General features: G+C 37.2%; 1 protein-coding gene across 1 annotated transcript; it reads right to left on the bottom strand.

The window, feature by feature from the left end:
- Positions 1–657: 657 nt before the first annotated feature.
- On the bottom strand, positions 658–7,395 carry LOC110054673 (uncharacterized). The gene is made up of 2 exons (XM_020761023.2): positions 2,142–7,395; positions 658–1,728 (listed from the first exon to the last, which is right to left on the bottom strand). Exons 1-2 carry the CDS (start codon positions 2,527–2,529, stop codon positions 1,325–1,327), a joined length of 792 nt encoding a protein of 263 aa, XP_020616682.1. The 5' UTR covers positions 2,530–7,395; the 3' UTR covers positions 658–1,324.
- Between the last annotated feature and the right edge of the window lie 6,789 nt (positions 7,396–14,184).

A 14,184-nucleotide genomic window follows, 5' to 3' on the forward strand; every position in this document is an offset into this window, starting at 1 on the left:
TCAACCTGACTGCCCCTTTCCGGTGCTTGATGCATTGAGTGAGAAGGGCGCGAAAGGTTCGCCAAAGTCTTAATCCCACGATACTAGAAAGATTTCAATGGGTTTCATTGTTAACGCGCTACTTGGCCTTCAGAGCTTTTAGCATTGGTTTGAGCCGTTGCCCCTTCTTTTGTTTTATTATCTGTTATTTTCTCACCTATTGTTAGAACCTTTCACGTTTGGTCCAATTTAACGCCTCCCTTTTACGAGCTTTTTAAAAGGACCTAAGTAGTCCAAATTCGCACTTTTGTTTGATGTCGACTCCGGTTCAATCCAACGGCAATGATTAGCAGAAACTCATGCGAGCTTAAAGAACCACTCTGTTTCTAGCACAATATCGAATTGTAAATTCCCTGAGGTAGATATTCAGCTCATAAACCATCACACTGATTTGGCATGATTCGCGAAATTGCCAAGAGGGACAGTGATTGGAGGTGGAGTTCAATTGCACATATGTAATTTTCAATGTCGTTTTGCCACCCACGGAATGTTAATTTTTTGCTTCGGGGGGAAGCGGAACAGTGAGCTCGTATCAATAGTTTTACGATCTTGCCCGGGATCTCATTGATATAAATATTACTGCAATTCTTGTTGTCTCAACTCTAATTGCTCGACAAATATTGACACAGTAAATTTTATTGAGTCTTTACACAACATACACAAATAGAGGGATTGTTTCGAAGGACATAAACTGACCAAAAAATTGTAACGTTTAGAAATTAAATACATGTGTTGATCTTTTAAAGCGATTTGAAACTTATCTGATGTAAATAACAGCATTCCCTTTCCAAGGGTTGTTGTCTGTAAGAATATTTCTTGTATAAATAGAAGTCTCTTAAGTTTTGAAAACGAAATGTCCAAATTATGAGTTCGAGATCGAAATACGGTTCAACGGAAATGATATTTACATCTCATTTCTTTTTATAATTTTTGTTTCTATGTACAGTGGAACGCGGACAAGCTAGCGCTTTGTTTCGTGACCTCATATCGTCCTCTTCAAAGAGAGCAACGATTCGCTGCCAAACTAACTTGCTAATGAGAGACTGTAGTCAACCTTCTACACTGAATATTCATTCATTTCTCGCTAAATACATTATTGAAAATCAACTTGATATAATCGCATCTCTAAATAAACTCTCTCTCTCCCTTATGACCAAGGAAATTTTTTCTTTGTCCTTACTTTAGAAATGTTTCTTCAAATGTCAGAACAGAAGGCGCTCGACTTTTGGAATACGATTTCAGTCATAAATTGTAAAAGAATTACTGAGTGTGCGTGGAAACGTTCTTAACTTTGGTGGCTTCGATAGCCCGCCAAACAGCTAGGAACTGTGGCGTTGTCCAAGGATGTTTGCGAGTTTATAGATGTTGTACTCAAGGGCTGTGATACCGGGTTAGGAATGTGAAGATCTTGAACTGGAGCTGCGTTTGAATTTTGTGAGCCGGTGGAAGGCTTTGTGCTTTTGGCCATCGCTTGAGAATTTTTTTTCCATTTCATGCGCCGGTTTTGAAACCAAATTTTGACTTGCCTTTCGGTGAGATTTAGCTGAGAGGCCATTTCAGCCCTTCTCTCCTTCGTAAGAAAATGATTAAAGTGGAATTCTTTCTCGAGTTCCAATAACTGCTTGCGAGTGTAGGCTGTCCTTTTCCGCTTACCCTCGGAAGCTCCTCTGCTATTCCAAGCTGCGTTTCCTGAAGGAAACAACACACAGCAAACTGTTATAAACGAGCAAACGCTGAAGCAAACCTTTTCGAAAATGGGAGCAATCTTCACGTTAAATCACAGTTAAATGCTGACTAATGGCGATCGCTTATTAAGTACAGTTTTATGGCGCGTCAAGTATCGTCAGCAGTTAAATATCGCGGCGCTAGGAGCCTGTAAATATCGTCCGTGCGGTCACAGTACGTCGTTCGAGGACAAATTTTCAACAATTAGTCAAACTAATGCCAAATTAATGCTTGTAAACCGCATAAGTTGTTTGTTATGTGATAAACATTTCACAGAGTCAGAATTGAAGACAAGAGCTACAGCGAAGAGCGATAAGCGTAGTTTGCGCCAGCGAGCGTGTCTACCTTGTAAGAGGAAGTCTTGATGTACTACTAACCTGCCGCAGCCGAGTTATGCCACCAGTTCTCCGCTGAAGAGGTGCTTTTCAGCCAAGCGTACTGATGGAACGAGCAGTTTTGGCTTGCCTCTTGAGGCGAGTAGTAACCCTGATGATCAATAGGAATCGTGCTTGCATTCTGCCCTGAAATCGGTGCGTTCGCGTACGAGGATGGCTCGGCGGTATATCCATTCACTTGACCGAGGCTTCCCTGAGGCATGGGTGACATAAAATTCGGCAGCGGCGATTGATTATAATAATTTGGTGACTGCATTCGGCAAGGAGTGTAGGGAAAATCTAACTGTTGAGCGTGAGAGCCCGTGTCTTTTCCTTGCAGGTTGCTGCCAAAGTACGAATAATTTTGCGACTGCATCGCTCCGGTTGTCATCGTTGCGCGTATGAAAAGATAAGCCTCTAGCTTGAGTGCGCGGAGGGTATTTATAAATTTGTTTTTTGTATTATAAATAATGTAGAACGCCAGACAAGCGTGACGTATGTCACCTGGGCTGAAACGTCTTGTAAACGCATTATTAAGTATTGAAAAGGCCTTAATTAACGTAAAAGCCTCAATACTGTACCTTGTGTGAGAATGGGCGGTTTTAGGAAATTTGAGTGCCAGATTCTAGGAAGTATAAAAATATAGAAAGCTCGCGTAGAATTAAAATAAAAACCGCGTCGGTAGTTTTTTTGCACCTAATGCGGTAGCATTCGTACGATCGATTTTTCGAATCTTTTGCCTGGCCAAAGAACGCGGTAAACAAAAAAGGAAATATTCCGTTTTTTTTATTTTTGTCGCCTTTAGTATAGCAATACAGCAAGTCAAGTTTAAGTTGAAACGAGTTCGTATCAATTGCCCTGTAAGTGAATAACAAGAGTGCAAAATGCAAACTGACAACATCTATCACTTAAGACTTTACTGAATGCTGACGCTTCGTTCGAAAAACCGGTTTATTTCGGTGTAGCCTTACAAATGCTGAATAAACAATCCCTTATTAATAGAATCTTGCTGAGATTTTAAATTGTTTAGCGACTGGTGCGGCGTTTTGTTCGCGGACGACTACTTCCTGCGTTAAACATCTGCCTGGCGCAAACATTGATAAAACTCGGAACGTTTTATATCTCTAGCTTGCGGGCTTTCCGGAAGCCGAACACGCTTTGTTATCAAACGAAACGTACAATTTCCACTGAGTTAAGTCGATTGCGGACGCGAACAGTGTAAGCTTTTTCATAAACTGTTTCAGCGAAGATAACCGGTGTTAAAAGTTTTTAATGCTTTTTCTAAAGGGACTTGAATTTTGATCTAAGATTGCTTGTGAATTTGGTAGTCGATAAATTGTTTGAGATAAGAAATTAAAACTAGGAGCGCTAACAGCTGTGGGTTCATGGTAAGTAGGGTTTGGTGATAAAAGCAAACTCGTAAAATCGAGTTTTGCCTGTGCGTTAATCAACGTTCACTTGTCGAATTCGACATAATTTTGTTGTGATTTGTTTGGAGGTGTTAACAAAGGCCTCCCATTCCATATAAGAATAAAAGCGCCTAACAATGAAGCCTATATTAGACTAATGAAAATCCTTTGCTGAATGAAAAGTGAAAACAAGATGGAAACCTTGACAGTAAACTAAGACCATTCGTTTCATGATTTAACACTGAATACATCCATTTAGCTCTTTGCCGAGCACCAAATGAGTCATCCTGGTTTTACATCAACACCACGTCTTAATCGATTGTATAAAACGGCGATGGTACTCTTCTAGCCGCCTAAAACATTTAAATCAAAACACCCAACACTGTATTTCCACCACTCTTTATTTTACTCATACAAGACATCCGGAAACTAAACAGTTGAAAAGGTTTACAAAATCATGTGTCATGTCCTTAATTTATAACACAGCTTGGATAATAAGACTATAAATCTCTTTACATTTCTTGTTAACATTGACATTCTTGGTGTTAGGTTTTATTTGCTCTCGAAAAAACCAAGTGTCAATTTACTTGCACGCAGAGCACAGCACATGTACCAGAGATGGTGTAGGGATTAAATTTTGCTGAACCACTAAGTAATTTGACGGACGTCCTTTTAGTAGAATAACAAACAGGCAGGTGTTCAAGAAAACAGTCATTTTATTTATTGCAAACTCCAAGAAGCGATTTTCACATTGTAATTTATCGTTATGAGATTACACGACTACTGTCACTAACAAGGCGTTTAAAAGAGAAGTGCACGATGTAAAAGAAAACATAAAATCGCCGATTTCAAAAATATTCTTTCGTTTTTATCTGATATTAATATAGTACTATAAGAAAGCCGGCTTCCTCGCAAGTCAGCCATTTCACAACGAGATATTCTGACGCGCCATGTCTCGGCTATACGGCTCTCAAACGCGAAAACGGGTTGATAGTGTGGTGTCCTCGTGTTAAAATTGATCAAGCAAAAGAATGTAGCTCTTTGTGGAAGAGAAAAATAACAGCGTTTAGCTTGGGCGCTTAAGTTCTTTTCATTTCAAACAGTGCCGGAAATGCTCTGGCATATTTAAGAGAAGTTTGTGCAGGATTTCAATATAAGCTGCTCTGTTGCCGCACTAACCCTTTCAACATCTCCTCCCCCCAATTGAATAAACAATACACTTTGCAAATATCACATATTTGTTAAGCAAATTAATCTCTAAGCATTTGAGCTTTTAAAAATATCTTAGCTGAACTTCTCAAACTAACAAAACGAAAAACATTCCGCCAGGTACTTCAAACCTTATTTTTAAGCGGAGAGAATTTACTTGCTAAGTTATCTATTTCCTTAACATTTTCTTGTCAATCTGGCTAGCAAAAGCCCGATGGGTTGCCCTGTATGGGGCATGTTGAATTTGCTTTTGTTATGAACATACATTGAAGCGGTCTTAAAATAAAGGTCTTTGTCACTGCGAGAAAGTAAGGCAAGAAAAAATGTCGGACATTTTTGAAATTTAGTGAAACAGTAAAGAGTTAGTTATATTTCTGCAAAATTTTGGGTAGTAACTTGTTACAGAACAAATTCGCGCTGTTCTGGTTATACGGAAAATGTCACCTCTTGTATGATACTTTAATATGTCTTTCGCTGGAAAGAGGGTTTCGTGTGGCAAACAGTTACTCAAGACTGAATTTAAAAAGTTCCTATGGCGCTAACGGCCTGTAAACGTGACTTGAGATGATAACGAGTTATCAAACCCTCCAGTAAGATTATGCATGGGTGCTTCCTATACTGCGAGTTAGGTTTACCCTTATCCACCATACTAAAGTCACAAAACTGAAAACAACAGCACCCCGGGGCAGAAAAACCATCTTATCCGTAACAATTATAATATATCTTTTATGTAAGTCTCCTTGAGCAAGATCCGCTAACCGTTCACAACTGTTGCAGAAAAATAAATGGAAAAACTAAAAGAGAATGTTTTACGTTGGCAAATGTTAAATGTCTTTTTCCCTTTTCGATTGCTTGAGTATTATGAAACACCTCATCCACTTCCAATAATTCTTGTCTAAAAACTGGATAATAATAAATAAATAATAAGGTAGATTTTACTGGAGGTTTGACCAAAATGAAAGCTTCTTCAGGGTTACGACATTATTTAAAATGGTGTAGGCTCGTTTACTTTAAAGACAGACATAAGAGATCGAATTGTAACTTAGGGTCTCAATTTTATCGCACCCAAAGTTTTCGGAATAATTGAAATTAGTTTTTCATGCGTACTTCATATCAGTGTATTTTTTTTCCATTTCAAACTGGCTGTTCTGAAAAAATTTTCGTGAAGAAAAAGATAGCCGGTATAAAGAGCAAAGTGTCCCACTTGCATACCCTTTAATCTTGAAAACAAATAGTTGTACCTTGTTATTGAATACTCCAATTTACTGCACGTTGGTCCTATTTGCTATACTACACTTTATGGGTATATGCAGAAGTTGTTACCCAACAAATCGATACATGACAAAGAAAAGAAAATTTAAAGGAGAATGATTTACTTTACAAAATATATCCTGAGACGTATTTGAAATCAAGCGTTCGTCAAATTGACTCCTCTCGTTCATCCAATTAAATCTCATAAAGATGGAAAGTTCGCCGCCTGCTGGTAAATTGTCGCAAGATTGTTTTAAGGGTCAGATTGAAAGCGGCGTCCTCAGTTCAGCCAAGGATTTTATTTCATTGTTAAGCCCATTACGTTCCTTAGAGTAACAGTTTGTAAAAAGAATTTTAAACACCACAATCAATGTTATAAGTTTAAAACTAAAATAATATAATTACAAGTTTTAAACTGAAATGTGTACTTTCCACACTAATTTAAAAGGTAAAACAGACTCGCCATTAAAAAGCCATCACTTCTTAGGCGTTTTAGGTAGACATTTTCTTTTGTTGTTACAAAAAAATTGGTAGAGTCTTGCCCACCGATTTCTTACCACTTAGGCTCAGATTTGGTCATTTTACAGCCCTTAAATGCTTTGTTTAAGCCTATAAAGCCACCGACAGAGAAGTTTAAAAGCGAAAGAAACAACGAAGTTGGTGAATGAATGACAGCTATTTAGTAAATTTTACGTTCCTAGAAGCTTGTTAAATGTTCTACTTAGAACAATTTAACTTTGGCTTCACCCAGTTTTGTTGCGTTTATCTTTCTCTCGCTTTGTGAGTCAACGCCCGAGTGAATAAACTTGGTCCGAACTTCTGAATGCGTGGGTCAAATCCCAGTAAGTGACAATTCAACTGAACGCTATTAAGCAGTGTTTCCACGTGGTATTGTTTGTTATTCTGTACAAGGTGATCCTTGGTTTTAAGACCATGTACGAAACCCTAGTGTGCGGCTGTTTAATTAAAAGCTATTGAACAGTAAGTTCATATGCCGCTCTTGTTACATTTTTTGTTCAATTTTGAACTTAAGGGATAGTTAAGGAACCCCGCAACTTCTAATCTTCACTTTCAGTGTCCTAAAAATATGAACAACTCTGCAGTTGTCTTTCTTATCTTGTCACTAAATTGTCAAAACAATTTCAGTAACACAATCTGCTATAAACCGGCAACGCCATACAATAAAACTCAGTTTTGTCCCGAAATCTGTTCTAACGCGAGACAGAGACACACCAGCCAGAATATCATGTAGCGAGTGCTGACGTTGTGCCGGGCTTAAACATACATTGATTAAACCACCAAAAGTGACACAGACTGTTCTTTAGTGAGAATGAAAAAACTAAGGGATAAACAAGACTCAATGGAACATGTATTCTATCCGTTTTTCAAACATAAAGTTCTTTTAATTTATAACTGAAAAACTGTCTATACCCTACAAGTATTTTTCATCATTATAATATTGCAGTTTCGGAAAATAAATTGGTCTCCTACAGTTCAGCATTTGTTACAAAATAAACAAAACAATCTTCGTTGTCTGAATTTTATTCATTAATAGCGTGTAAAAGTTTTCAGTTTGCGGTTTAACGTTCACTTGATAGCTTACAGGTATTTAATATATACGAACATGTTGAAATCAAAATACATCACTAAAGGCTTAAAACGTTCCACTGTTCTTTCTACTCTGAGACCTTTGTTGAAACATGTCGCTCAATTTTGTTTTTAACAAATCGATAGAGATTTTAAATCAAGTAAATAGCATCAGAGATAACGAAGACAATTTTCTCGCAATTTGGACTGAGCAATTTCTAATTTTAATGACTGCGCTTTTTCTCTTTGGTCATAAATTAAACGAGGATGGTTTCGCGAAGTGTTCGATGATTTATGGCTCTACTTTGAAAAACCGATGAATTAAAGCTCTATAAAACGGCAGTTAGTGAAAATGTTAACGACAGCGGTTTCAAAACATCGCAGTATTAATGAATGTTTTATTGCTGTTCAATTCAATACTACTCGGACATTAAACGGCACACCGACTGTTTAACTATGCCTTATCAGTCTCCTACCTTTCATATTCTAATTTATCGATAGCTTTTTTATTCTTCCCCCTCGAGGCAGCTGCGAGCATAACTTTAATTAACAGAAATCAATCTCCCTTTCGGTTGTCTTTCGAAGCTTTGTTAAGTAAACCGACTGCTGTGTTTTACGACACCTAGTTATTCTATACCCTTCAGGTATTCTAATATAATCGGAATTTCTTTCACTCCTGTGGTCTCGGAGATGCCACTTGTATGTCCAAAAGTAATTTTCTCAGTTTTCATTAATTGCGTTTCTTTGGCCTTCTTATCTTTCATCCCAAGTCCTAATTAGAGGTTCGTACGTCAGTGCCTCAGATTTAAGCACTTGCTAAAGCAAAATTTGTTAAAATAAAACACACAGAAAAAATAAAACAAAAAAATGAAATAAAATCAAGGCTGGTTGTTTAATATAGTGCAGCATTCGGTTCAATTACTTGATTTTCCATTGTGACAAAAATTAAAATCAAACTAGTGTGGTGACAGACTAAAATGTTTATTTGTAAATTTTTTAGAAAAACTTGTATTTGTGTTAGTTGGATGGTTTCATTGGATCAAATAAGGCCATCTCGGATAGCAACCACGAGGAAACACCCTCGACACTAGGTAAAAAGTTGGGCAAAAATCAAAACATTCTCTTATCTTGTACCTGCGTTTGGAAAGAAACGAAAAAGGAAACCTGAAGTACCAGAGTAAAATGTACTGCATTAAATTTAAAATTCCAAAATTTTGTTATGTCGTGGAAGCACTCCTTTACCCTCAGTAAGAGCTTAATCTCGTTAAATCCATGTCAGATGTGTATAACGTAAATTAGAAACGTGAACTAACAGTTGGAAGGTATTAATAAGTGATATATAAGAAAATGTTTAGATTTGGATTTCCGGACAAGTCAATTTTTACCGTCGACTGCTTTTACATTTTCAAGTTATATACTGCCAGGAGATAAAATGTCTTTAGTACCCACCCTAGCAGAAAATTGAACATTTAAATACTTCAACTGGCTTTTAGGCTTGAAAAGAGACACATAGTCAACGACTTTTTCACATTCGCACCCTGCACAGCTAGATTAGTAAACTAAGTAAAATGACCGATGAATTGCTGTCTAGTTTTCTTACACTGCTAGCTAAAAACAGTATTTAAGAAGAGTCAAGCGAGATCAGGAGTGTTATAAAAATTGCCACCTGCCCAAATATATTGTTCTTTAAACATGCATTTCTGCTCTCCAAATGCTCGCTAGAGCTCATAAAAATGGCAGTAATAAAAAGAAGAAGTATGCTTTTGCTACAGACTTATAGCAACATATTAAGGGTAGCAATCCTTCAGTACTTGCCGTGGCTGGGTAGGGAGAAATAAACCCTTAAAATAATCCCAAAAGACTAGAGAGAGAACGCTCACAATTTCATTTAACACACCGAAAACTGTACGTGTTGGTCCTGTCGCCAAATTAGTGGCCAATATTTTTTTATGAAAAAGAAAAGTTTAAAGCTTCACATCTGTCCTTTATGGAAATCTTTCTTTAGATTCTTCTTCACGTATCGCTAAATAAAAAGCTAAGACAAATGCTCGACTTGTTTACAGAAAGTGGAATTTTAAATTTACTAATTTTCACCTAAAAGAAAAGGTTTTCCTGAGGTCTTTCCATTATTTGACTGGTAAGGTAAGGAAATCGAGATAAAAATTCAAGAAATATAGTATACTTTGGATTGTCTTGCTGACCGAATGATCAAAGAAATAGCCTTGAAAAATGACACCTACGGTGGTGAGAAATCCATGCACTAAATACAATACGTTAATTCGAAAATTGTTCCACTATTCATGAACCACTTTCAACGTAAGATTTCTGTTGTATCGCTCAATCAACGAATTCAAAAGGTACAGAGTCGATGAACAATATAGCCGGAATTACCGGGGCAACTTGATAGATTGCTCGAAAATGACATTCAGCGTCCCTCTGTAGAGTGCTCCAATTCCGCCATTGTTTTTGTTGTATTCTTTGACCACTTTAAATTCGGTGCCGCTTGTTGTACCGAAGTCATCAAATAGAAAACCTGTTAAAGTGTTACGCAATGTGATTTTTACTTCAATACTGACGAGTTCACCGTTCTATCTTGCTGATTCCGCCGGGCATACACTACGTGGTTATTTTATTTTATTTTTTTCTTGATTGTGTTTACATGTAAACCTGATTATCTCAACGACTTATTCATGCGCATCTCTGTTCTTAATTTGCTGTTTAATACAAGAATTTTCACAAAATGTACTGAATGTGTACCAATACACCACCAGTAGTGGCCTGGTTTATGTCGTTTAACTTAAGTGAAGAGAATAAAGTCTGCAAAGCGAGGAAATCTTACAACATTCTATAACTCGATCTTGCTTAGTTCAAATATCGTGTACACATCTTTTTCTGGAAGGAAGCCCTCTTAAGTAAACTGGGACCGGTGTAAGCGTTGCAAAGACGTCAGTTCAATTTAGAAGCTGCTACTAGTTTTAAAAACCTACAACTAAATGCCGTGACACAAAACTGGTTGCTTCCAGCAAGAGACTGATGTGGTAACGAAATGAGTGCAATGCTCTTGACTGCTGCTTGGACATTAAAAGCAACTATAAATCAATGTTGATTTGCTTCAATGGAATTAAATCCCTGTATAAGTAAGACTATTTGAAAAAACTCTAGTGCAATTCTTTCTTTCTATCTGATCAATTGTATTTTCAATTCAAATGCTGTGGTCATAAAAATTAAGTCGGAAAAGGCCTAGTCGTTCAAATGAACGAAATACTGTATTCCTCTAACTGGGAGATTTCAATACGAAGCATACTAAAGACAGCTTTAATTGCTGCGTAGGACTGATTTACTCAGCACACAAACTGGCTTACGTGCGTTCGACATCTCGTTCCGTAGCAGAATCGGGAAGGTACTGCTAAAACAAAGACTAAACTTCTTGTTATGTACGCTACCTGATGTTCAAGTAGTAGGTTGCGTTGAGTTTTTATCGCACCTGATTCCCAGAGCCAGGCGTATTATGAACCTTTAGTGGGCGAGGGATTTTCAGCGTGCTAAAATCCGCAAGCCCGCAATGTAACTTTGAAAACATGTTCTCAAACAAGTTATTCACAAGACTGTACCAAGCTGATGTGCCATTTTAACCATTGCTTCCTTTGCTCGACTTCTCTACTGATCTTTTCCTTTCATGGCCAAAACGCGACAGCGTAAAGGAGGAGAGAAAATGAGTGATTTTCGTCGTTTTGTAGTATTTATACAGGTTTTCTCAAGTACCTGATGTGATACGCCTTATATTAGACTCACAGTCATTTCTCTGTGACAAATATCTTTAAAAGAAGCAGTTATAGCAGCATTTGTCGCAATCACCAAGTCATTATGTCTGTTTTATTGGTTATGGAACAGTGAGTTAAAGAGCTACAAATACAGTAAAATTGCTTTCATGCTGAAAGATTAAAGACATTATCCTTTAACATCAAATAATGGAGAACATTTTCTGTTTTACGACAGAATAAATTCACAATCTTTATCTTTACCCCAATCAACCATAGTATTGGTCATCCCTTATTTATCACATCTCAGTAGCAGATTAACATTGCCCATCAACGGAAAATTGATTTTTTTTCCTCAACACAAAATCTACTTATGTAGATGAACGGCTCCTTGGGTGCTGACAGCATTTGTGAAATTTTGCTAAAGCACTGAGCTACAAACGTCGACGCTATTGTCAACCCAATTTATCTCTAACAAAGCAATTTGCTCCCGTTACTATACAACCGATTGTGAAAACCGATTTAACATTCAGGACGAAATCACCTAGATTAAAACGAAAGTAAGAAGCCGTGTTTCTATAAAATTACCTCACAAACTGACGAGCTTTCCGAATTAATAGAAAAAAAACTTGGACAGAAAATGGCCTTGTAACGTTTACTCGAATGAATAAGTTAAGGCTTCTTGCTATTTCTGTTTGCTTGTTTTAATTTAAAAGCACTCCGAATGGAATTAAACAGGCCAGGCCAATATTAATACGATAGAAAGTATATAAGCATGGAACCTCGTAATATAAACGTTAAATGCATGGGACCTCTTGACGCAGAAAAAAAAACATCGCAGTCTTTATCGTATCTCTAATAGTCTCCGAGTTTCCATAGACCAGATTGAAATGCAACTCTGCTATTGCATGTGGTACAATGGAAATTTTATGTCCAATTCAGTAGAAAGACACAAACAAAGAACCTAGATTTTTGTAGGTGAGCCTAAAGAGGTTCGCTTTTGTATATTTGGGGTCTTCTGAGAATTTAAGTTTTTATTTTAAGAGAGAAAGACAATTACTAACTTGGTCCGACAACTTTTCTCTATAGGTGTGCCTAGGAGATTATGATCATATTCTCTTGGTGTGCCCTGCTCCCCAAATACAAAGGAATATAAAATCATGTCAAAAATGTAGGCAAATATGTATCCGTTTCTGGGTCCTTTGATTTACCTCAACATATCAAACTTGTAAATGAAAATAAGAGAGATCGTCGTATAATAACAATTCTTATGATCCACCGAACACAATCCACTGAACACTGGCCTAGGTCTTTTCAAGCCAATCGCGTAGCGTAGTAACGCAAAACCGAAGCAAACGCGAATAACTTTTGATACCCTGGACCTTCCCAAAGCAAAAACAACTGCTTATGGTCTGTACTCTTTTTCATACTTAGCTAGTAAAATATGGAACTCTCTCCCGGACACTTACAGGACATCTGATTTTCTTCAATTCAAGCAAAAGATCCTTAAATATGAGGCCTTTCCACAGTGTAAAGATATATCGTGTATAAATGATATAGAATTGTAATTGTATTTCATTTTATTTCACTTTATCTATTTACTTTTTCTTTCCAATATTTATTTCTCTCGAAGATATTAGCTAACAAGCTACTCCGTAAATTCGAGGTTAGATAAAGTATATGTATGTATGTATGTAACACCGCACTGATAGCATTGTTTTCTTTTCCTTAGTAAGTAGGAACTGAAATACGGGAAGTTATCTACAGTGGACTGCATGGCCTCCAACGATCTCTTCCCACTGGTCCTCCGCTGCATTCCATCTAAAAAAAATTGTCTTATCTATCCAGGGGTGGCCGAATATCGCATTTGCCTGTCGTTGGTGGTTTTTCCAGTCATTTGCCAACAATCGATCCTTGTCGAACGTTTTCCGCACTTATTTCCCTCGCTTAAAACAATGTTTTTGAAAGGATTCCCAGCATGACAAAACTGGGCGACTGGATTCACCCAAAAGTTCAAGAACTCGGAAAAGTATCCTTAAAATTACAATTCTCGCATAATAATAGCTAATTCAGTTTAATCAACCTTTTTCAGTACATAGTACAGTTGCTGATGGATCAAGCAGTTTACATCGCGGTCCATAAAATATCAACAATAGACGTACAAAAATATTAAATGATTTGGTTAAAAATATATATATATATTTATCCATTGAAAGTGACTGAAATGTTTTTTACAAACTTATTCGCTAAATTATTTAAAACAGCAGTAACATGATCTGGTTATCGTGCTCTTGATAATCCCTACCAGAAATACTCAAATCAATAAATAGATTTTGGATAATAAATGAGAATATTTCTTAGCAAAACACTGCCTTTTTACAGACCAACATGGTCTAAACTGTCATTTGAGATCTACGTCTCATTTGAAAAAATGCCGTCCAACTGAACTTGAGAACTGAATCTTTAGAACTGACCAGTTCCGCTAAATTCACTTAGCGCGAGGGCAAGCAAGGCCAGAAATGTGGTTATATATTAAAACTGAGCGCAATACAGCTATTTAGCCAGTTCCCTGTCGTAAGAAGCAATCACATGACAAGCTGCGTTACTGACAGCAGTGTCGTGTTCCTGTGGAAGCCATATGTACAAAGCAAAGCAAGCACTGAAAGCCGTTCTCTCTTAGTACTCCTAGGTGCACCTCGATAAAGAACAATACGGAAAACACTAATCTGTGGGTTTCATAGTTAAGGTTAGTTTTGCAACGAGTTTCGTGATTAACTGTGAGGCGTCATCTCCAAAAGCTAATATGAGAACCTTTCCACCAGACAAAAAAAC

This window comes from Orbicella faveolata, unplaced genomic scaffold, assembly GCF_042242905.1.
Source record: "Orbicella faveolata isolate gen_17 unplaced genomic scaffold, um_ofav_v1 contig_1, whole genome shotgun sequence".
Taxonomy (NCBI): domain Eukaryota; kingdom Metazoa; phylum Cnidaria; class Anthozoa; order Scleractinia; family Merulinidae; genus Orbicella; species Orbicella faveolata.